At 46.6% G+C, this 24,764-nt stretch overlaps 1 protein-coding gene across 5 annotated transcripts in view; it reads right to left on the bottom strand.

The window, feature by feature from the left end:
* Positions 1-10,740: 10,740 nt before the first annotated feature.
* The window catches only part of BTRC (beta-transducin repeat containing E3 ubiquitin protein ligase), a 163,879-nt gene continuing 149,855 nt past the window's right edge, over positions 10,741-24,764 (bottom strand). For all 5 annotated transcript variants that reach the window (XM_046653331.1, XM_046653333.1, XM_046653334.1 and 2 more), the window contains 2 exons: positions 17,405-17,597; positions 10,741-15,511 (listed from right to left, as the gene is read on the bottom strand). In XM_046653331.1, coding sequence (XP_046509287.1) covers positions 17,436-17,597 — 162 coding nt within the window. In that variant the 3' untranslated portion in view covers positions 10,741-15,511; positions 17,405-17,435. The remainder of the gene's footprint in view (positions 15,512-17,404; positions 17,598-24,764) is intronic.

Raw genomic sequence — 24,764 nt, 5'->3', positions numbered from 1 at the left:
TGTCAGCATCAAGGTACCCCGGTGTAAATGTTTTGCCGTTTTATAGCCCCATTTTGTAGACAAAGAAGTTGAAGCTCAGAGAGAGGAGCAGTCAGCCGAGGAAGGAACTGAGACAGGAATTCAAATTCCCCTGCTCCAAATCATAGCCTTTTCCTGCCCCATCACGGTCACCCTGAGGGCCTGGTTCCTCCCTCAATCGGCTCATCCTGATCTCCTGCCGGGCTCTGTCTGCAAAGCAGAGACACTCAGTGAGGGGGCCACTGAGGCAAGGGCAAAGTTTCCCCAAAGTAGGCACAGGGTGACAAAACAACCCTGGAGGAAGTATAGGGCAGTGGCAATGGGAAGGGGGAACATATCCCGGCCAGCATGTGCCCCTCATGGTGGGGGATGGGAGGCCCAGTGTGTGTAGTGTGTGGACTCATGTGTGCTCATTAATTCATGCATTCACTCATTCCTTCAACAAACAGTATTGAGTGGCAATCGTGTGCCATGCCCTAGGGACACAGGGGTAGCACTGGGGAGCTTATACTCTAGCAAGGGCAGCACATAGAATAGGTGTGTTTTAGGAGGCATCCCTGTGGTGTGTGGCAGCGTGTGGACTCACTGTGGAGTGGGGAGGAGCATGGGCAGAGGCATTTGCAAGTTGCCAACTCCTGCTCTGGGGATGGAGACACTGAGTCTTCACCATCACCTCCACCCCTCACTTCACATCCAGACTCTCACACACCCCCTGGCCCAAACCACACTCACGTCTTCTCCCCTAGATGTGCTCCTTCTACTGTCTTACTTAATCTGGAAACCTGAGAGATCCCTAGCTCCAGGACCGGCTACATAATTTTCAGGGCCCGGTGCCAAATGAAAATGCAGGCTCCTTGTCATAAAATTATAAAGTTTCAAGACAAAGCATTAAACTAAGCATAGGCTCTTCTAAATGCAGGACCCCCTGGGACTGCACAGGTCACACACCTGGGAAGTTGGCCCTGCCTGGCACCTCCTGTTTACTTCTTTCCCATTCATTGACCTCCCGGTCCTCTGCTTTTCCATGTCCAGTGTAGCTGAGCCTTCATGGGTCTCTCATGTGGACCTACCCCAGGCTCCTCGTTGGCCCCTAGCCTCAGCCTTTTCTCGGCCCCCAGTCTGTCCCATAAGTTTCATTCTTATCACTCTCACTCAACACCATTCGCTCGGACTCTTGGCCCCAAACACTCTCTACATGCTCCCATTTCTATACCTTTTCTTCAAAATTCGATTTCTTTTGAAAATTTACTCTTCCTCCAGGAAGACTTTTGTGATTTTCCAGTTGGAAATCTCATATCGCAAACTATGTACTTAGATCAACACACAGATCATCTTCTGCCTTCATTCATAGCCATTTGTCTGTGCCCTCTAGTAGACTTGAAATTCCAAAAGACAGGGATGGTGTCATATTCATCACTGTAACTCCACAACACCTAGTTGACATGTGCCTGGGAGGGGGCTCAGTTAATATTTGTTGATGCAGTTGTGGGCATCTTTGGCATGTGGGTATGTTTGGAGGCCCTGAATAGCGTGCACAGAACTTACGTAAGAGCTTGTGTCCATGCACAAGCATTTTTGCTTATATGTTTACATATTTCCATGTCCATGCACATGCAGGCATGTTGGGAGTATACATGTGCGCAGACATAAGTGGTTTCTGTAGGCGTGTGCACAAATTGCAGTGCATGGGAATGCATGGCTCTGTGTGCACGGATTTATGTTGGATGTGTACCGAGATCTGGGTGCCAGATGTATGCCCATGCATAGCACAAAAATATGTGTCCATGGTCCCGTGAGGTGGGGATTGTGCCTGGACAGGAGCTGCAGGTGCACCGTGCAAGGGCATAGGCGACTGGCTAGTGTGCAGGCCATGTGTGTGCACAGCTGCGTGTCCCAGCCGCAGGCAGGCCCGACGCCCATTGCGCCCCCTGATGCCGCTGAGCGCGCGGCTTTGTTCCTCTGCCAAGGGCGCCCGCGTGGGTTCCCGGCTCGGTGGCCTGGGCATCTTGGGCCCCCGCGGTGATTGGCGGCCGGGAGGCTCGGCTCCCTGCAGGGCGGGCGGAGCCAGATCGGCTCCCGTTACGGGCGCGGGGCTGGGGGTGGGGGGGCGAGGCGAGTAAGGGGGGGGGGGCGGCGCCAGGCCATCCATCTTCTGTTATTACAGCGTAATGGGGCTGCTCGGGCGCCCGCCCATTTGTCATCGGCCTCGTTCGCTGATAACGGGCATTTGTCATCACTTTCCTTTGCGCCAATGTCATCAGCGCCGCTGACAGGCGCGGTGGGGCGGGGCGGGGTCGGGGGGGGGGGGGGGTGTGGGTGTTGCGTGCATGAGCACAGGCGCGCACCTATGAACGTGGGCCTGCTGGACACACGCTCATGCACATACACACAGGTACGCGGAACCTGAGGGAGCACACCGAACCTGGGGGGACACGTGTCCCTGTGTGTGGATCAAGGCTCCTTGGAGACGGACACACATGCAGGCACACACTCAGAACAGCCTCATCTGTCAAGCAGATATTCCCAGCTGGAGATCCTCTTCCCAAGTCGAGGAGCCGGTGCTGGGGGGAGGGGCTGGTGTTCGTGGTTAATAGCAGCTTGAGTGCAGGTGGCCTTCTGCCAGCTCCGTGTGCACACGTGTGACATCACACGCCAACATTTATTGAGCCCCCCCAGGCACCACACGCACGTGTGACTGTGTGTCCTATTGGCAAAGTGTGGCAGCACAGGGACAGCCAGACGGTTGCGCTTAGGCCTCCCAGGCTGCTCAAACACCAGGACTTTGGGCAAGTCTGCAGCGCTGGGTGGTGGGGTCATGGGGTGATGGAAGTGGTGAGTGATGGGGTGGTGGATGGTGGGATGATGGGTGGTGGTCCACACAATGCCTTCCTCCCAACCCTCCAGAGACCGTGTAGCTGGGGAATCACCCTTCCACTCCTGGCCCCACGCAGGCTCTGAGGCTAGGCTGATCTGTAGCAAGAGGGACTCAGGAAAGACTCCAGAAAGAATTTCCTGCCTGGGAAGGGTGCAAGGCAGTTTGGGGTAGGGATGGCGCTAGTAGTCAAGAGGGGAGCTTGGAAAGGAGAGATCTCTTGCCTATGTCCTATGCCCTCTGGGTGGGGTCAGGAACCAGCCCACCTGGGGCATGGATGGCATGTCTGCCCAATGCTGCTTTCTACACATTCACTTCAGGATGGCAGAGGGGACTCCATTAGTCCTTATTAGGGAAGGAGACCCCCCCCCCCACCCCCTTGACCTCTCAGGTCCCTGGTTATGCGGCATGTATTAGGTGCTCAATAAATAACTGTTGAATGGCTGAATGATTGAAGACAGGGTGTGGGGAGGAGGTGGAGGTCTTCCTAGTCCCTCCTTGAGTGGCCATCAGTACTGAGGCCCAGATCTCACCTCCCGCCCTCCTCCTAACTCCCTTCCTCACTCCTTCGTAGCCCCCCAAATTCCCCTTCTCCCCCAGCCTCTCCCTCCTGGGCTGAGGGGGAAGGGGTGGGGGGAAGTTCCCCTGGCAGAGCAGGGCTCGCTTGTTCCTTGTAAATGAAGACCATAATTAACATTAAATTAAGGTAATACAAATGAAGGCAACATAGAGGCTGACAAGATGAGCGTTTGGGGAGGCAGTGGGGAGAAGTGATTCATATTTTTAATTTACTGTACGGATGGGCCGTGTGGCTGGGGAGCAGGCGGCTCGCGTGGAGGGGGTGTCGCCCCGCGATGTTTGCTGGGCTCTGAGCGAGCACACAATGACTATTAAACTCAACTGTCCATATAATGGGACAGATTCGACATGACGCCCACTGGAGCACCAGGAGCCTGGCCGGCCAGGCTGTAAATCCTGTCTACGCGGCGCCTGCCTGCCTACCTGCCCACCTGCCCACTTAGCCTGGCTTTGGTCAGGCCTGGGGTAGAGTGGGCACAATCCCCAAGGGGCTTGAGAGGGGCCTTGGACCTGGGGAATTAAAGGGGCCAAAAAGGTTGAGGCTCCTCGCCCCAGCTGAGCTCAGGGTTGGGGGGCACCAGAAGGTCAGGTCTTGAATGTACTGGGGGTGAGAAGAGCCCGGGTATCTCCCTCTCAGCCCAGGACCTCAGTGCCAGGATGGGGCTGGAGCTCGGTGGTCCCAAACGTGGTCTGTTCCAGGAACTGAAGAGAAGACGCTGGTGTCCCAATCCAAAATGGGAGCTAATCGTCATCGTCACCATCATCACTATCACGACTCACATTCACCAAGCACTTACTATGCCCCAACCCCTACTTCTGACCCGTTAACTGAGTCCTCACGACCATCCTATGAGGAAGACGTTATTATCCCCATTTTGCACAGGGGGAAACTGAGGCTGAGAGACAGGGAGTAACTTGGTCACAGAGCTTGTATGTGTCCACTGCCCCACTCCACACCTCCGAACTGAGGGCCTGGGGCAACCCCTTGATCCTGTAAACTGTGCACGGAGTGAAGGCCAGCGTCCCAGGGAGCCCTCACCACTGAACTCTGAGGCCTTAGACACAGAGCCCTCTGGGGACTCAGAGGGTGTGTGTGTGTGCACGCGCGTGTGTACATCCCCCCACCCTCCCTCCAGTCAGAAGAAAGGTGCCAATGAATCCCAGGCTGGCAGGGAGGGATCCCTGCTTACTCACTCTGCAAACAGAGCCGAAAGATGCTCGTCCCTGGGATGAGAGACGCAAGTGTAATTTAGGTTTTGATATTATGAAAGTCTCGCTGCTCTAAAACAGCGGGGCACTCGGTGCCTCATTAATAAAGGATAAACTCGGAGTCTATTTACAAGGCGCTTTTTGGGGTTATTTACTCTCCAATATACATATGTAATGCTGCGCATACTTACCGCTAGGTACAGCTCATCCTTCCAGCTTGGGCCTTGGAGTCACCCTGGGGAGGCGGTCCCTGCAGGGTGGAGAGGGTCACTGGGGAAGAGGGAATGCAGAGGGGGCTGCCCCTGGGATAGGGGAGGCTCTGTGGTACAGGGCCCCACGGGGAGGCGGGGGAGTCATGGAATTTTAGAGCTGGAAGGTAGAAGGGATAAAGGGGACAACCCCTATGTCTCCACTTTCCCCTTTCCTCCCTTCCTGATAAGGTATAGGCTTTTTTTTTTTTTTTTTGAGGAAGATTAGCCCTGAGGTAACATCTGCTGCCAATCCTCCTCTTTTTGCTGAGGAAGACTGCCCCTGAGCTCACGTCTGTGCCCATCTTCCTCCACTTTATATGTGGGACGCCTACCACAGCATGGTTTGCCAAGTGGTGCCGTGTCTGCACCCAGGATCCGAACCAGCGAACCCTGGGCCACCGAAGCAGAACATGTTCACTTAACTGCTGCGCCACCAGGCCGGCCCCAGGTACAGGCTTAAAGATAAGGTACAGGCTAAGCTCCCTGCTGGGCCTCCAGGTTCTCCCTCCCAGCTCTTCCCTCTGTATCAGGCCAGGGCTCTGCTCTGACCAGATTCTGACCACACTGGGGAAGAGCCCCTGCAACTCTGAAAGGAGGTCAGCCAGTTCCTATCAGCAAGCATGTCCTGTGCAACTGCTGGCTATCTAATCTTAACACCAGCCTTGTCCTGCCACCCCAACATTGTACCCACTGGTGCCTGGAGTGAACCTGGTGTTCCTCAAACCAAGAAGGAGCTTCCCACCCAGTTCCTGGTGCCATTAGCCAGCCATGTAGGGTTGGGCTTCCTGCAGCTGCCCAGCCCCCACCTTTCCCTGCAGCCACCCCCAGCCTGGCCTGCACTCTTTTCTTCACCTGTGCTGTCTCGGTGAGCCTGCAGCTATCTGATGACGTCAGGCACTGCTTTCATCTCCATTTCATAAAAGAGGAAACTGAGACTCAGGTTAGGGAACTCCCCCAACAGCATACAGCCAGTAGGTTCCAGGCTGGGACTTAACCCAGGTTAGGGTTCTTAACCCCACAAGGCCTCCTCAAGAGTCCAGGGACTTCACTGCCCATCCTGGCCCCTCTGCTCAGCATGGGCTCCGACCAGCCCATGGCCTCTGCAGAGGAGCTCTGAGCTTCACCCTCCTGGAGCACATCTCCCCTCACCCACTGATCTGCTCATTCACTGAGTCACTGAACACCCAGCACATGTAGACCTGGGCCTGGGCATATATAGCCTGAGAGGGAATAAGTGTGTGGGAGCGGAGGCCTTGGTCAGAGACCCGGTTAATGCACAGGGGAGCTTAGAGAGAGGGCTGCCCACCCATGCACCCCCACAGCTTAGAGTTGTGAGGCTTTCTGCACATCAGCTCCTCAGGTGAGAAGTGTGTGGCCCCAGGCCCAGCCTGGGAGTGGTGATGGTGGCATGTGCTTGTATGCAGGCGACATCAGGCCCCCCTACAACCTGCCCACTTTGGACCAAGGAGACATCCAGTGGCCACTAGGAGACCTGCAGCCTTTCTGTAGGAGCTCTGGGTGGAAGTATTAGGGTCTAACCAGTCCCCTGGGAGTGCCCAGGGGTCTAAAAGGACATAATCACCCTCTACCTCCATGTTGGGGTGGAGCTCATGGCTGCTCCAGGCCTCAGTGCTGGGACTCAGTGGGAAGAGAGCGGGTTCTTGTGTATCCTTTCCAACCCCAGAGTTGGGGGAGAGCTGACCGGGAGGGTGCTGGACAGAGGGAGGATGGCAAGCAGGAGGATCTGATCCATCATTGTTGGTGAACAATGAGCCGTCACCACCCTAATTAAAGATGTAATTACAGCAAATACATTCTGGGCTGAGAATGAATGACGGATGGCAGGAAGGCACCTTGTAGCCAGCAGCCAGGACTCCAAGCTGGGTAACCCTCCCCTCAGCATGCCCCCCAAGCTGGTTACAGGGTGCCTTGGCTTTTGACAAGATGATGATAGACAGACAGGGACTGAGTCTGGAGCTGAGGCGCCAGGCAAGGCTGGGGGCCAGGGCCTTGTTGGAGAAATGAGCGTGGCAGGGAGGCTGAGGCCAGATTAAGAGGGACTGGGTTGGTGTTCTGTCAGGCAGGGGAGCAGGGCCAGAAAGAGTGGGTACCTCTGTGAGAGCATCACCAGAGCACAAAACAGCATTTCAAGGCACACCTGCTTTGGGAGTAATTGGGCCTCTGCAAATGCCAGAGGGACTGATGGCTATTGACCTTTGGTCCTAGAAGGTGAGTGCAGGGACCAGGCAGAGGGGACTCAGCCTGTAGAGGGTAACCATAGTGGGGGTCTGGTGGGCCATATTGGCTTTTAGGTCTGGCCCAGACTTCAGGGACTCGGTGTGGGTGGGGGGACTCTCCTGAGGGCCGATTTGTTCTTACCTGGGGGTCAGGGTACAGGGCAGGGCAGGGGACTGGCTACATGAAGGGAAGAGAGATGGGCTCCTTCCACTCACCTGGTGACTGCTGCTCCCTCCTTCAGCAGGGAAGGCCCCCAGACACCCCTCACTCCCTCACCCCTGCCCAGGACCCCCTTAAAAGTTACAGGCACTGGTAGGGACCTAGGGACTGGTTGCCCTGAACCTGGGCTCAGGACATCTTCCTCTACCTAGGATCTGAGCGTCTAGATTCCAAGGCCTGTTTGCCCCAGGCCCCTACCCCAACTGACCCTCAGGGATTAGGAAACCCTGATCACAGGGTCAGGTCACTCTGAGGCCAGCCTGAGCTGTGACCATCCCAGGGCCATCCCAGGTTTGAAGGCCTGCTTGGATGGGGGGCTTGGTGGCCTCAGCCTCTTGGCCCCATCTGCCGTGATGGCCCCTAGCCAGGGTCCTTCAGGGTGTGTGGACTGACCCCAGGGGAGAGAGGGCTGGATGGGGGCTGGTGGGGAGCCCAGGCAGGCAGACGGAAGGGAGGGAAGGCCACTGACAGCAGAACAAATGCTTGTAATTTTATAACCAATCTCAGCGTGTCCGTGGGGGGCCGTTTGTGCCTCCACTCAGGACCAATCAGCCTGACAGAGCTATGAGTCTGCCTGAGTGAATGTGAGCAGCTTCCCCCCCCAACACCACTTACTGCAATCTCATTACCTGCCCAGCCCACGACCCGCGAGGGCTGAGGGGCTGCAGGGAAGCAGGACCCAGGCCATGCTGAGGCAGAGCCAGGCCAGAGCCAGGAGTGGGCTAGGGCCAAGAAGGCAGCGTAGGTGGGCCTTGGAGATCCAGCGCCTCAGAGGGACGAGGAAGGAAGGCAGGCTCAGGAAACAACAATTTACTAAGCACTCATTGGTTGCTGAGCATGTAGGATAGGGTTAGGGTAGAAGCCTCTGCCCTCAAGGAGCTTGCAGTCTGCTAGGGGCAGATGGCAAGATTACAGAGGGATGGGCCCTGGGGAGGGCAGAGATGGAGAGAGATGTGACCAGAGGGCAAGGAGGGGCAGAGCCCCAGAGTGGAGCTAGCAATGGGCAAGGGGTGGGAAGGAGAGGGTAAGAAATCAAGGTAGAGGGAACCAGAGAAACCTCAGGAGTGCTTGCAGAGCCCAGGCAGGGAGACACAGGGCATGGGAAATGCCCACCAGGGGAGAGGGGCCTGGCTGGCCAGTGGTGGATATTAAAGGATGGCCTTGCTGGATAGCTGGCTCTGGGGATGGCTATATGCCCATTAGTCTCTCTGTCAAAAATCTAATTTAGTGTCTGGAGCCCGGGCCAGCCTCGGGTTAAATGGAGGGAGGCAGGCCTAGCCATAAATCTGCCCTCTCAGCCTGGGCTGGTGCTAATTCTGCAGTTAAGTGAGGAGGTGAGGAAGGCAGCAAGATGGGACAGGGAGGGGGTATCTCTGACCCTGCATGCCAGCCCCCATGCGCTAAGTCTTAGCTAGGCTTTCCTCCCTTGCTGGAGGAAGGGAACTTCCTTGGGGCTTGTTTGGACCAGGCAGGGGAAGTGCCTCAAATGTGTGATGAGATCAGGACCAGAGGAGGAGTCTCAGGGTCTGCGTGGCTGGGATTGTAAAACCATCAGCCCCTCATCCTGGACCTAATCTGGGTCTCTGTGGGCTCAGCTCTTCACAGTCATCAGTAGGAAAGTCACATTTCCTAATACCATAGTGAGCCTTTGGCGAGGAAGGGGGCATGGAGATTCAGACCATGGGAGATTCATATTCACACATGTGACCAAGTGACTGGCATCCTGTTCACTAGGTGACGGCTAATGATAGCCTCGGTGATGGGGACCCACAGCCATTCCTCACTGGGGAGAACAAACACAGCCCCCCGAGTGGCCCAGCCTCTCTTTCCCTGGGCCCAGACTCTAAATAAGGTGCATGGGGACCAGGACAGCCTCTGAGGGCCTCCTGTGGCCTGAGGCAGGGGAGGGCTCTCCACCTGGGTTTGGTAATGACCTCACTCCCCTCAGAGCTGCTAATTGAAAGCAAGGGATGTGGTAGACGCAGCGGGAGAGTTTGGGGGGCTGAGAGGGTTCCCTGAGAGGCTCTGCTTCCATTGGGGGGAGGAAAACGATTCCTCCTGACTTCGGCTCCATCTCACTAGGCACCCACCGGCCTCTCCCGCTGCTAAGGAAGTGCCTTTAATTAGCAGCCTAATAAAATGCTCTTAATTGGCAAGAGCCAATCAGGAAGAAGAGAGGTCTCCTCCCCTTAGTCATTGCTGATAGGGGTGCAGCTATAGGTTTCAAGGGAAGAGGGATTCCAGGCCCAGCCTGGCTTTAGGAGACAGTGACTCCAAGGCTGAGTCATCTAAGGGCATGCCCTAAGCCCCAGCATCCCTGCGGGAAGCTGACACTGGGTTTGAAGATGAGACTCATAAACCCCAGACCTAGTCTCTGCTCAATTCTGGGCTCAGAAGCCCAGCTGGCGAGTGACAACTGAGCAGATGCCAGTGACCAGAGTGGTCTACTGACTCCTCCCTCCCTGTCCCTAGTTGTTAGGGAGAAGACTCCAGTGTGGTCGCAGGTAGTAGGGGGAGCCCCTTCTCCTGCTCCTCAGGTTCCTCATCTGCAAAATGCCAGGGGCGCCTGATGCTCTGACTTGTCTCCATTCTAGGAGGAATAGTTCCGCACTGGGCCATCTGCACTGCGGCCCTGTCGTCTAACAGTCTGAGAACGCTCTAATGACCACAGTGGTCAGTTCAGGTACCATAGGCACTGGGACCACAAGGCTGATAGAGCCTGGGAGCCTGGTCAAGCAGAGAGGGATACTACTACTGAAAGCCCATAGATGGAAAATAAGGGTGGATTAATTTTGACAAGGATCCTGCTTGTGACACTTGGAGGGGAAGAGAAGAGGGGGAAAAGGAGGAGTCTGCCATGCTTGCTACCTTGCATCCATCTCCCTAGGTTTGCTTTAAGGAGGTAAGGGGGGTGGGTTTCCCCAGTCAATGCTCTCTTCATTTTTATAGCTTATTGGAGTTTCTCTGGAAATTGCTCCCCAATGTGAACTTGCCTGTCTAGAAACTGACCAAATGGGTTGCAAGGGAAACCCAAGTCTTCTTACCCATCAAGGTGGCAAATTTAAGGAAAAGGAAAATTTAAGTTCTGGGCTCAGGCTGAGTTGTAGTAGGCTCAGGCTATGGTGACAAGTTCCCAAATTAGACATCACTTTGGCTTCAATTTAATTCAACATAGAATACTAATTGTACACCAAGGGGCCCCATATTTATTCACACCATTTGGCCCTGACTTCTCTCAATGTTGCTTTCTCATGTCAGATTATCTTAAAAGTATCTGTGTACTCCCTCAATTTGTATATTGAAATATTCATTGTCCTCTTGATGTCGGGGCAAAGAGACAAGACACTTAAAAAATTCACTTTAACCTTATATTTGTAATTTAAGTTACTTTTTTTTGAACAGTTAAAAAAACCAAAACACACTACATTACCATGATCCTAGGTTGTGAACATATTGGTACATTGACTACACATCACCGTAACATAATCACAAAATTCAAAGCAGTCAGCACTTAAGAGTCTAGAGAACAAAGGCTGAACCAACAGAAAGCTCTTGGGGAAGCTCACATTTGTTGCCAGGCCTGTCCCATAGTGGAGTCCAGCGAACATCCCTCAGAACAGTCTGGGTTGGGCTTGAGTGATCACTGATTTGGGAAGCTGTTAGTTTCCTTGGTACCCAGAGGTCTGACCCTTCTTGTTGGTCTTTTCCTTCAGTGTCCAAAAAGGGAAAGGGACAGAGGAGCATTGACATTTATAGTGCTATTTATTACACTGATCCTTACACACACACAGCCAATCAGGAGCTTAAGAGCCAGCTGGGTGCGTTTAGATGTCATCTGCCTCCATGAAATTTTAGGTCATAGGTATTCAACTTCCAACAGAAAAGGTTTTCTGGGTATCAATGCATTAAGTTCCAACTGAAATCAGGCAGCCAGTCATGGTTTTTTGGTTTCTCTCCTCAGTTCCAAGGATTCTGAAGTCACAAATGAACTACAGGTAAAAAGAACAAGAAGCAAAACCCAGCTTTATTCCCCTAAGAGATGCCTGTCTTCCTGGCACTGATTATGTCGAGACTGTGGATAAAGTAAGGGGATCTGGTCTGTTAGCGATCAGCTGTGTGTGGATGAAGCCCAGAGAGATTAACTTAGCCTGTAGGCTTTGGGTGAACTTGTTAGAAGTGAGAATTATTCTAGGAGGTAAGGAGGTAAGAGAGGAAGGCAAGGAGAAGCAAGGGCACCTTTTCATGTTCTCCAGCTCTTAGAAAGTCTGTTGAACTGATCCAAATGAGGAGGGAGATCAGAAATGTGGATTAAAGTCATATGGTAAACCTGATCATCAAAGAGCGTGATGGTCACAGGCGGTGGGTATCTCAACATCCCCTTTTCCATCTGGAAGTACCTTGGATTCCTCCAGAATCAAGCTTGCAGCCTAGCCTCTCAGGCATACAGTATTCTGGGTTGAAATGCTCCCACTTCAGGCAGGAAGATATTACCATCTAAGGTAAATGGAAGATGCCAAGAAGGCCAACAATACCAAGGTATCTAATCTAATTCTAGGAAAGAAAGAACTGCCGTAATTATTTCCAATACTCTCCACCCCGTCCACCCCAAGCCCTTTGTTTCCACATTCAATCAAGTGTTAAGCAAGGAGGAGACGACCATAGCTGTTCAGACCTATGGGCACCAGGAGACTGCAAAGGAGAAGAGTGCATACTTTCATCTCTTCAGCTTTTGATTTTACAAAAGAAAAATAAAAAGGATTTTTCTTACTCAAGCAGAAAACAGAATGATTTAGGGGTCCCAAGGTCTTTTCCAATTCAGAAACAAGTTATGAGGGCCAGACTTTATTACTTGTCAATAGAGGTCCAAAGGGTCCCTGTCACTGAAGTTTCTGGTGAAGAGTCACCAGAGAGAATTTTGCCAAGGGACAAGTGTAAGAGGCCTCCCCTTCCCATTACCCTTTACAAGTGTAGAAGGCGACCCACGAAAGAGGACACTCACGTCCACTTTCAAATTGCACATAAAAGGATGTTCTCAGCGGTGGAAATACACATACGTGCAGCAAGGCATGCTGGTTTTGTCTAAGCAGCCCCGGTGGGAACAGAGCTCGCACGTGCCCACAGAACTGCCAGGTGGAGGTGCAGGCACACACTCCTTGCCCGCCTTTGGAAGAGCTCCCTCCCATCTTTAAGAAATGTTTCTTTCAGGCCCACATTTGAATTTTAGTGAGAAGAGACTAATCTACAATGGAGACATTTCCTTTCAGAGCCCAGAGACACCTTCAGCTCCTTTCTACCAATCCTTTCAATGTGTTGAGACTTTCTTTGTTTCTCCTTCCTTTTTAAAAAGGTCAAACTTTACATTTATTCTAGCCCAGTTGGGGATTAGTGATAATCAATTCCCACTGAAATCATGCAGAGATGGTAAGTGGGGTTTACCTTCTCTGGAAATGAACTTCTACTTACCTGATTATTTCTTCTACAATGAACTGGTAAATGACCCCCAGAGCTGAGAGATGTGACTGACTCAAGTTTTTCAGACCACTTAACTTCATTCCCATTTCCATCAGCAGCAAAGGACAACTTGGAGAATATCCTTGACGGAGCTAATGGCTCCAGACTGCAGGGTCCACCCTCGATCTCATTTATGAGGTACTGGACAAGTTTCAAAACAGTCTTAGAAACAATACACCTTCAACTGAACCTAGATGGGAGAGCAAAACCCCAGGCACCAATGAATATTCAACAGCTCCCACTTTTGAATAGCAGCATATAACAAAAGGGCTAGTAAAGTTATGGCTATTGGACAATATTTTGAAACAGCTTGAAATCCACGCCTCTTCAATGTCTGACCTGTGTTATTCAGGGCTGACGATGGCACTCTGCCTCCTCTGTAGCACAATCCTCAACCAATCACAAAGCCATTAACAGTCAACACAATAGACAAGGAACCTTGACAGTGGCTAAATAGAAAACATGTCTCTGTAGCATTTGGGTAGTTGGGAAGGGAATTATACTCAGAAAATATTTCCCAGGCAATGACATATTATTACACTGGGAAATATTTTCTGAATATAACCTGGAACTAAAAGCTAAAAAGCACTCATAAAGCAGGAAAGGAAAAATGCATATGCATAATCTGCCTCTCAATATGAAATAACAACATTCAGTCTGGGCACATTTTGGGAAGAGGACACCTTCTTGCAAATCAGAGGGAAGAGTGAAGATGGTTTTGTCTGCCCTTTCTCCTCTGCTGAACTAAAGGTGGCTTGGCTTTGAGGTCACCTGCAGCTAGCTCCTATTCTGATGTTTTTACAGCAGCTGGTTAAAAACGGGCTTTCTTCTACTCAACTGCTTTAATTAGGAACAGAAACAATGGGCCTGACTGCTCAGCTTCGAAGGGAAACTTGAGACTGCACTGTGGCCTTGAGGCCTTCGATGAGCGTGCCCATGCTGGTGCATGTCCACTCCTGCTCTGGGACACAAGCTGAGCACACGCTCATAGTATTCCCTGTGCTCCCAGCTCGGGGCGGCACCCGCGCCCTGCACTTGAAGCCCACACAGCTCCCTTTCAAGTGGCCAGGTTAGCCTGGCCCTTGCTGAGGTCCATTTGTTTATGTTGCTCACCAACTGCCAGAGAAATTTTATTGACTGGAGAGAGTGGAGAGTAAAATAAGGCCAGGAGGAGGAAGAAAAGGAAAGAGAAGGCAGTTTCTGCCTCATTAATAAACCCTGTGTGCCAAACTTCACCCTGATCCTCTCTCTCTGGCAGCTTTGCCTTTTGTAAATACTGAAAAGCAGAAGGAAAGTTCTGCAGTGCAAAGTTGAGATGATTAGCTTGAATTCTGAGAGATGATATTTTCTGGTTTAAATGAAAAAGAAATCAACGTTTACTCCTGACCACCCCTCTTGAGCTATTCTGATAGTGGTCTTGGCAAAATATAGGCGCCTGGGTGCTCACAAGCCCTGATGAGGAAATCAGAGACGTGAACCATTATGCAGAACGCACTGAGCGACTGGCTCTGGCCATTTCAAACATTTCCGTAGGCTGAGCTTTACCAGTGATTTAAGATGAAGTACAATGCTTTTTATTACACATCTAATTGTTAATGAGAGGAAATGCAATCAGCAACTGCTTTCCATACTCTACATGGAATCGAGGAGACTGCTGAGTCCAGAAAAGATGCAGCCATTGATGGAGCCCAGGAAATTTCTGACCCCTCCCTTTTTTTTGGGTGGGGGGCCGGGGGCTGTGCTAGGAGGAGAAGAGAGAAGAGTTGCAAGTATGATGAGAGTACCATGTCTGAGAATCCATTGTTGCCACTTAGGGTCACTTGCAGCAAAAGCCTGGGTTTGAAATTTTGGCTGAACACATTTAACTCTTCCAAGTGTTACATTTTCTAGCTGATTTGCCTCACGCCAACTGAGGACACTCTCTTCATACTCTTTCTTCTCAGGTGGAGCAGAGAAACAGCTTGAAGGGAAGAGGGGGAAAGGGGGAAGAGGAACAGAAACAGAGAAAAAGATGAAAGGAAACAAGCCCAGATCTTCCAGTGTGTGCATCCTTGTTTTCTCTTTCTTGCCCCAGAGGCTACACAGACAGCTGTCTCCTCCTAAGCATAGCAGGGCAGGGCTGATCTTGCCAGGCGCTGGGCACTCCCGCAGTTCACATGGAGACACTGGGTGCTGTCTGGCTTAAAGTCATATCCCCCTGTCCCCTAGAAGTGGGTATCTCCCAGTAGGCTACATAGGGAAACTAGTTCTTCTGCTTAATGGCAAAGCAAGAGAGATTCTGGCAAAACACTAAATATATTTATAAGTCATCTTTGTCTGGAACCAAATGAGGAAAAAACAAGTGTAGAGGGGACAGGTGAAGGGGAGGGGAGGTGCGATTTAAAAGTTCCAATCATTCACGAAAGATAAAAGACATCTTCTGATAGCAGCACGGAAGCAGTCAGCTGTGTTGAGTAGACCATCCTGGGTCGACTGCAGACCAACTGTGTCCCAACAGGAGTCTCAAAGTCCCACTCCTCAGCTAGTCCGGGAAAGTGGGTAGTAGTTTGACTGTTACGGTTGTTGCTCATCTTGGTATGGGCAGATACGTTAAATACTGCAACTTTAATGAGTCCTGTGTGAAAACAGAGCAAATAGTCATTAGTCCTTTTCCCTATATTTCTTACTTGCTCTAAGAGGAGAAGAATATTAACCTAGCCATCAATTGGGAGAAAGGCTCAGAGGTCCTTCCTAATGCCTGCTCTCTGCCCATGCCACGCAGGAGCTTCTGTCGAAGGCTACATGGCCTGTTTGGGGACTTGGCAGGGCTCACTAACATGCTCAGGGCAGTAGTGCTCACACAGAGTGACTCTGATGTCTTGAGATTAAGAGTGACTATGGTGGGTGTAGCATCTAACGGTAGAGCAGGTAAGGACAGCTCTGAGGTTCTGGCTCCGAGTGGCCAGGAACAGTTGTGTCATTAGCAGAAGCAGGGGAGTTGGTTGAAGCTGTCTTGATGCTTGTCTAGAGGGCACTGACAGTGTAGACGAGGGGAAAATATGATTGTTAGATGTGTACACTAGATGCGCTCCTAGTACCCTCAAGGATAGATGTGTAGGTGGTGGCTGGAAACGTGGCCTGGAGATAAGGCAGAGGTTGGGACTAGAGACACAAATTTGAGAGTCATCTACATTGAGATGACAGCTGAAGCCTTGCTCCCAAGAGATAAGGCAGCCAAACAAGGGAACTTAGACAAAGAAGAAAAGCCTGACGCAGACTCTTAGGAGATGTCTATGTTTTAAGGGTGAGAGGAGGAGGCACACATAATCAGAGAGCCAGAAAGAATATTAAAAATGGAAAAATGTCATAGAAATCTAGGGAGGAAAAAATTTTGGCAAAAGGAGGGGATAGGTACTTGATGATTACAACATTAACACTAATCACCACTTTTTACTGAGGGCCTTGTGTGCTAGGCATTGTGCTAAGCACTAAGAATTTTACATATAAGACTTCAATGCAATCCTCACAACAGCTCTGTGGAGTAGGTATTGCAACACTCACTTTACTAATAAGGAGACCGAGGCTCTGGGAGGTTACTTGCCCAAGGGGACACAGCTAGGACTCTCACCCAGGCCTGCCTGTGTGACTTGCGGAAGCAGCTGTCCTCTGTGAGAGAAGTTAAGCACTGAAGTGAGCCTACCAGGGCATGAACCACCTCACTCAGAAGAACCAGTGCGAAAAGATGTGCAGAAAAGTGTATTAAATGTGTACTTCTGCCATAAGAACTGAGGCAAGCATGGGAAATGAGAAATCATAATGACAGCAATGCTCCCCAGTAGCTTTTTCCAAAAAAGTTCAGTTTTCCCAAATGAGCAATAACCTAATTAATGTATTTGAACTGGTTAGGACACAAGGTATGATCTGAATATACCATAATATAGATAAAGATGAATTCTAGGATCTTTTCATGTCTCAGAGGGAGGATGCAGACTTGAGTGGGAGAATACACTGAGTTTTCACCAACTCCATAGCTACTTCCAAGGTCAAAAGACAGTTCTTTTCTTTTTTGGAGGGGATGGGGCCTGAGGATAAGGATAAAAAAGCTACCTTTTATAATCAAATGACACTGACAAGGCAGAACTGTGAGAAGTCAGTGTGATATTTCACCAAGTGATTTTTCCATTCACACGTTAGATTACCTACTTGGATTAAAGGGTCTCAATTATAGGTACTGGTTCGATTTGGTTAACTACAAAGTCAGGATTTGGGGTCATTACTCTTAGTTTCGAAACGAATTCAAATTTCATTTTATTTTCTTAACAGTCCTATTAGATAACTGGGGCAGAAATCATTAGTTCCACTACACAAGGATCATCTAGATCTAGTTCAAGAATCGTCTAGAACTGAGGCTGGCTTTATAGGGCTTGGAAAGATACAGGGCATGAGAAGGCTCCATGAGCTAGTAACACCTTACAGCCAGTACTCCATCTCCTATCCAGAGTGCTATGTACACAATTCTTTTTCATACCTGGGCAAGTATGAGGTCAGTGTATGATTATTTATCTGGAGATATAGGTGTATGTTCGAGAAGGGGAGTGGGGGGGTTCAGCTTGGGCAGCTGGATCATTTAGGAAGTCCCAGATGAGGATTGTGTCATCATGTGAACTACTGACAATCTGGAATTCGTCAAACTGAAGTCGGAAAACTCTTCCAGAATGTTCCTAAAGAAGCAGAAACAAAAACTTTTGAACTACTCAAAATCAAAAGGACACAAATTCAGCAACATGTCAGAGGAGTCTATGGAAAGGTATGGTGTGCTGGTAATTTACCATTTATCTCTTTCAAGAATTCATAGAAAAAAGCTGGATTAAAGGCTAGATGGAAAGTCAAATATTGGGCAGTTAATTTCATACACAAAGTAACATCCACTAGAGCTGAGACATGTCAAATAGTATGCTAGTTTCTCATTGCTGACTGTCCTTGGCTTAGGCTGAACGAGAACATTCCTCAGGACCTCCCTCAACTTATCCTCTCCCTGTATCTCTAGAATTCTTTTACAATCAGAGGCCAAGGATTGATGAGCAATAACAAGTGGTGTGCTGTTATATGTTTATCAATTAACTCTCCTCAATTTGTAAAAGCAGTTGTACATATTCATGGTGTAAAAATTCCTATCCTGGCCAATTTAAAACTACCCATGTAAGGTCAACCAGCTTGCAAAATTCATGAAAATTTAACAATTGGCTCTCATAAGCAGGTGGAAGCCTGCTCTACCACACCATTAGCAGTGCTAACCAAGCACTGCTGATCAAGATGTAGAATATTTCCAGCATCCCAGAAACTATTCATGCCCCTTACTAGTCAATACTACCTTCATCCCAATGCTATCGTCATCAATTTGTTTTTCCTGTTCTTGAATTTCATATAAATACACTCATATGGTATGTATTCTTCCATGCCTGGTTTCTTTTACGCAACGGTATAAGATTCCTCTCTGCTTCTGTATGTAAGAGTGCTTCATTCTTTTTATTATTACTGGTTGATAGTCCATTATATGAACACACTATGATTTGCCTTTTCTCCTGTGGTGGACATTTGGGCTGACTGTAATTTTGGCTATTATAAATAAAGCTGATAAGAACATCTATATACATGTCTTTTCATGGCTATACATTCTCATTTCACCTAGGAGCAGAACTGCTGGGCCATAGTGTAGGTATATGTTTAGCTTTAGCAGACATGGCAAAACAGTTTTTTAAAAGTTGTGCCTATTTACGCTCCCACCAGCAATGTATATCAGAGTTCCAATTGCTACACATCTTCACTAACAAATTGATACTGTCAATCTTTTAAATTTTAGCTATTTTGGTAAGTTTGTAGTAGTATTTTATTCATGTTTTAATTTGCATTTTTCTTTATGCAGTTGAGGAAGTTCTCTATTCCTAGTTTGCTGAGAGTTTTTATCATAAATGGATTTTACCAATTGCCTTTTCTGCATCTATTGAGATAATCATGTGATGTTTCTTTAGCCTTTTTTTTTGATGAGGAATATTGGCCGCGAGCTAATATCTGTTGCCAATCTTCCTCTATTTTTTGTATGTGGGATGCTGCTACAGCATGGCCCAATGAGCAGTGCAGGTCTGTGACCAGGATCTGAATTGGCAAACCCTGGGCCGCTGAAGCGGAGCGTGCAAACCCAGCCATAGACTACAGCACTAGGCCAGCCCCTCTTTAGCTTTTTGATGTGATGGGTTACATTAAGTGATTTTTGAATATTAAACCAGCTTTGCACACTTGGAATAAATGCCACTTAGTCATGGTGTATAATTCTTTCCATATGTTGTTGGATTCAATTTGCTAATATTTTGATGAGGATTTTTTTTAAATTTAAGAGTTAGTTCATTTCACTGGCATATTACTAGCTTTTAAATAATTTTAGAAATTTCCTTATTGTGAAATCACTAAACATAAGGACAGTGACAAAACCATACTCAAATCTGAAGCAAATAGTTCAAAATATTACCAAAAAAATTCTACCTAATAAAGTCATATTAGTCTTGCAATTGTGTGTTTACCTATTATATTACTATTTAAAAAAACATTTTATTTTGAATTATGGTAAAAACCACATAAAATTTACCATGTTATCCTTTTTGAGTGTATAGTTCAGTAGCGTTAAGTGCAATCAATCTCTAGAACTTTTATTAGACCACAACTTCCCATTTCCCCCTCCCTTCAACCCCTGGCAACCATCTTCTAACTTTTTATGTATTTGACTACTTTAGATACCTCATATAAGTGGAATCACACAGTATTTGCCTTTCTGTGACTGGCTTGTTTCACTTAGAATAATGTCCTCAAGTGTCATCCATGGTGTAGCATATGACAGTATTTCCTTTCTTTTTAAGGGTGAATAATATTCTCTTATGTATATATATATATATATGTCAGATTTTGTTTAGCCATTCATCTGTTGATGGACACTTGGGTTGCTTCCACCTTTTGGCTATTGTGAATAATACTGCTATGAACATGGGTATGCAAACATCTCTTTGGGATCCTGCTTTCAATTCTTTTGGATATATACCCAGAAGTGGGAGTGCTGGATCATACGGTAATTCTATTTTTAATATTTTGAGGAACCACCATACTGTTTTCCATAGAGGCTGCACCATTTTACATTCTTTTTTTTTCTTTTTGAGGAAGATCAGCCCTGAGCTAACATCCGCTGACAATCCTCCTCTTTTTGCTGAGGAAGACTGGTCCTGAGCTAACATCTGTGCCCATCTTCCTCTACTTTATATGTGGGATGCCTACCACAGTATGGCTTGCCAAGCGGTGCCATGTCCGTACCTGGGATCTGAACCGATGAACCCTGGGCCACCAAAGCGGACCATGCACACTTAACCACTGCGCCACCAGGCTGGCCCCCCATTTTACACTCTTTACAAGATATAAATGAGCTCTGTGATCATGAAACATTGGTCTGTAGTTTTCTCTTCTTGTAACATCTGTTTGGTTTTGGTACTAGGGTAATGCTGGCCTCATAGACTGAGTTAGAAAGTATTCACTCTGCTTCTATCTTCTGGAAGAGATTGTAGAGAACTGGTATAATTTCTTCTTTAAACATTTGGTAGAATTCACCAGTGAACCCATCTGGGCCTGATGCTTTCTGTTTTGGAAGATGATAAATTATTGATTCAATTTCTTTAATAGGTATAGGGCTACTCAGAATGTTTATTTCTTCCTAAGTGAGCTGTGGAAGACTATATCTTTCAAGGAATTGGTCCATTTCATCTAGATTTCAAATTCTGGGGCATGGAATTGTTCATAGTATTGTTTTATCATTATCCTTTTAATGTCCACAGGATCTGTAGCGATGCAAAGCTGAGTTTAACACTAAAAAATCAATGTAACACACCAACAGAACAAAGGCAAAAACCATATGATCATCTCAATGGATGCAGATAAAAGCATTTAACAAAACCCAACACTAATTTCTAATAAAAATTTTCAGCAGTCTAGGAGCAGAAAGGAACTTCCTAATCCCCTGACAATGTACTTACCAAAACACCTATAGCTAATTTATATCTATATATACATATATAAAATGGTAAAAGACCAAATGCCGTCCCCCCATTCACTCTTACCACTTCTTTTGAACACCGTACTGAAGGTTTTAGTCAGTACAATAAAATAAGAAAGAGAAATGAAAGGCACACAGATTGGAAAAGAAGTGTATTTCTATATATTTGCAGTGAACAATCCAGAAATTAAAATTTTAATTTTAATAACATTTGCAATATCATTAAAAATATTAAATACTTAGGGATAAATATGACAAAGACCTTCATACTGAAAACTATAAAACATTGCTGAAAAATTTTAAAAGACCTAAACAAACAGAGAGATACAATCCTAAAGAAAATCTCAGCAGATTTTTTGTTGCTGAAATTGGCCAACAGATTCTATAATTCACATGAAAATTCAAAAGATTCAGAAAACTTTGAAAAACAAGCAAGTTGAAGGACTTAAACTACTTGACTTCAAGTGTTATTAAAAGGCTGCAGTAACCAAGAGAGTATGATACTGGCATCAAGACAGACAAAAAGACCAATGGAACTGAACAGGTCTATAAGCATCATCAACCAATTTTTGACAAAGCTGCAAGGCAAGAGGAAAAAGGATAGTCTTGAATAAATGGAGCTGGAACATTGGATATGCATATGAACTGTGATCCATACCTTGTACCATCCACAAAAATTAACCCAAAATGAATCACAGACCAAAATGTAAAACCTAAAACTATAAAACTTTTGGGGGCGGCCCAGTGCCACAGCGGTTAAGTTTGCAAGTTCCGCTTCTCAGCGGCCTGGGGCTCACCAGTTCAGATCCTGGGTGCTGACATGGCGCCGCTTGGCAAGCCATGCTGTGGTAGGTGTCCCACATATAAAGTAGAGGAAGATGGGCATGGATGTTAGCTCAGGGCTAATCTTCCTCAAAAAACAAACAAACAAAAAACTATAAAACTTTTAGAAGAAAACACAGGAAAAATCTTTGTGACTTTGGATTAGACAAGGTTTTTTAAAGATATAATAGCAAGATATAAGATATAATAGAAATAAGATATAATAGAAAAAGTTGATACATTGGACTTAATCAAAATTAAGAATTTGTGCTTTTGAAAGATACTTTCAAGGGAATGAAAAAACAAATCACGGACTGAGAGAAAATATTTGCAAATCACATATCTGATAAAGGACTTGTATCTTGAATATGTAAAGAAATCTCTAAACTTAATAATAAGAAAACCACTCAATTAAAAAAACAGGCAAAAGATTCAAACAGACACTTCACCACAGTATATAGATGGACAGCAAATAAACACATGAAAAGATGCTCAACATTATTAACGTTAGGGATACGGAAATTAAAATCACAATGAGGTACCACGATACACTTATTAGAATGACTCAAAAAGACTGTACTAAGTATTGGAGAGGATGTGAAGTAATCGGAACTCTCATACACTATTATACAATAATGCTAATTGGTACAACCGCTTTGGAAAACAGTTTGGCACTTTTCTAAAAATATTAAACATACACTTAACATATACCCTAGCCATTCTGCAGCTAGGCTTTACCCCAGAGAAATGAAAGCATATGTTCATACAAAGACTTGTACATAAATGTTTATAGAAACTTTATCTGTAAAAGCCAAAAACTGGAAACAACCCAAATTTTCATCAACTGGCAAAAGGGTAAATAAACTGTGGTATAACCAGAAAATGGAATACTACTCAGCAATTTTTGAAAAAGAATCAACTATTGATATACATCAATAACATGGGTGAATATCAGAATAATTCTTCTTAGTGAAAAGAGACAGGCAAAAAAAAGCATATACTGTAGGTTCCTTTTATAAAACCCTAGAAAATGCAAACTAATCAATATTGACAGAAAGCAGATCATTGTGCGTGGGGACTGGAGCAGTGGGAAGTGGGGTAGGAGGGAAAGAAGGGATTACACAGGGGGCATGATGATATGTTCATTATCTTAGTTGAAGTGATGGTTTTATTGGTATGTACATATATCAAAATTTAAGTTGTACACTTTAAATATGTCCACTTTATTATATGTCAATTATATCTCAATAATCTGTTTTTAAAAACTTCATAAGACAATTCAATAAATAAACAAGGACAAGATTTGAACAGACACTTAAGAAAAGATAAACACATGAAAAGATGTTCTACATCATTATCACAGAAATGCAAATTAAAACATCACTATATACCCACTCAAATGGCTATAATTTTTTTAAAAACTGACAATACCAAGTGCTGTCAAGGATGAGGAAAATGAGACTCTTATACATTGTTAGTGGAAATGTAAAATGGTTTGTATTTGCAAACTCCCAAAATGCCACTCTGGGAAATAGCTTGGTAGTTTCTTTTAAATTTAAACACACTTATCACAGGACCCAGAAATTGCACTCCTAGGTATTTACCCAAGAGAAATGGAAATGATATGCACATACAAAAACCTGTCTGGGAATGTTTTCAGTATCACCAAAAACTAGAAACCTTCCAAATGTCCTTAAACAGATGAATGAATAAACAAACAGGTTCATCCACACAATGGAATACTACTCAGGAATGAAAAAGAATGAAGTACTAACACATGCCACCACATGAATGAATCTCAAATGAAGTGAAAAAAGCCAAATGCAAAAAGCTACATACTGTATGATTTAATTTATATGACAATCATAAGATAGTAAAACTATAGGACAGAAATCAGACGAATGATTGTTAGGGGTTGGGGAGAGGGGACTGACATGAAGTGTCATTTTTTGGGGGATGGAAAATGTTCTATGTCTTGATCGTGGTGTTTAAACAACTGCAAAATTCATAGAAGTACATTAAAAAAGGGGCAAATTTTGCTCTATGTAACTTACACTTCAAAAACCAGACTTAGATTAATTATAAAGTTAATGAAAGTAAACATTTTCAAAAATGTGTGAAATGTGCAGGTAAGCCACATCTGGTGCTGAAAGAATGAGCTTTAACTCCAACAAGGAAGACAAAGAAATCTCTCCCTCTCTTCTCCAGAGCAGAGACTGCCTAAACGTTGAGAGTCAGGATTCAGAACACTGGGCTTCAAATGCTTGCTCTCCTGTTTTTCCTGAGTTGTGCCAAAGATGCTGTCCTCCCTAGTGCCCCACTTAATCTTCTTTTTCTAATGGAAGCAGCTTTTAACCTTAGGCCATTTTCTAATCTGGGCCTTTGGTGAACACCACGATAAATAAAAGACTTGAGAGCTTTCAAAGGTGACATTCCCCCTTTTGAGTCACTTCTTTCCTCAAATGTCAAGCTGTTCAGGCAAGGGTGTATATGAAGACCAAAAAAGAGGGGATTCAAGTTGCGGGAGGCAGCATGCCTTGAATAGGATGCAGAACTAACGGGCTGACCAGGGGGTTCACGCAGACTCCCTGGGCACTTTTTGCAGGCAGAGGTGTGCAGGTCCTCAGATTCTGGAGAGGTTCCAATTTGAGTAATTATGTTCTCTCTCCCTAAGTACCCCCTACTGTTTCTGGAGGATACAGTATTCTTATTCACTTCCTGTACTAAAGTGTTGTGTAGAGTTGCTGTGCAGCTGTTAAACAGCTGCCACATTCCTCTCCATACATAGTCTCTAAAGCACTTTTGGATGAAAGGTGCTATATAAACATATTTTATTATCATGTATTGGTTGCCTTTCCATTTAGTAATAGGTTTTGGGAAGTTCTAACTATTAAATCCAGGTCTGTATTCCACAGCACATCTATGTTTAATTTCTTCCCCTTCCTGCTCCCCAACCCCCTCTAAATGACAAGGCTCTTAC

Source organism: Equus quagga, chromosome 2, assembly GCF_021613505.1.
Source record: "Equus quagga isolate Etosha38 chromosome 2, UCLA_HA_Equagga_1.0, whole genome shotgun sequence".
Lineage (NCBI taxonomy): Eukaryota > Metazoa > Chordata > Mammalia > Perissodactyla > Equidae > Equus > Equus quagga.
Note: the sequence above shows the minus strand (reverse complement) of the source record. Positions and strands in the feature narration are given on the sequence as shown.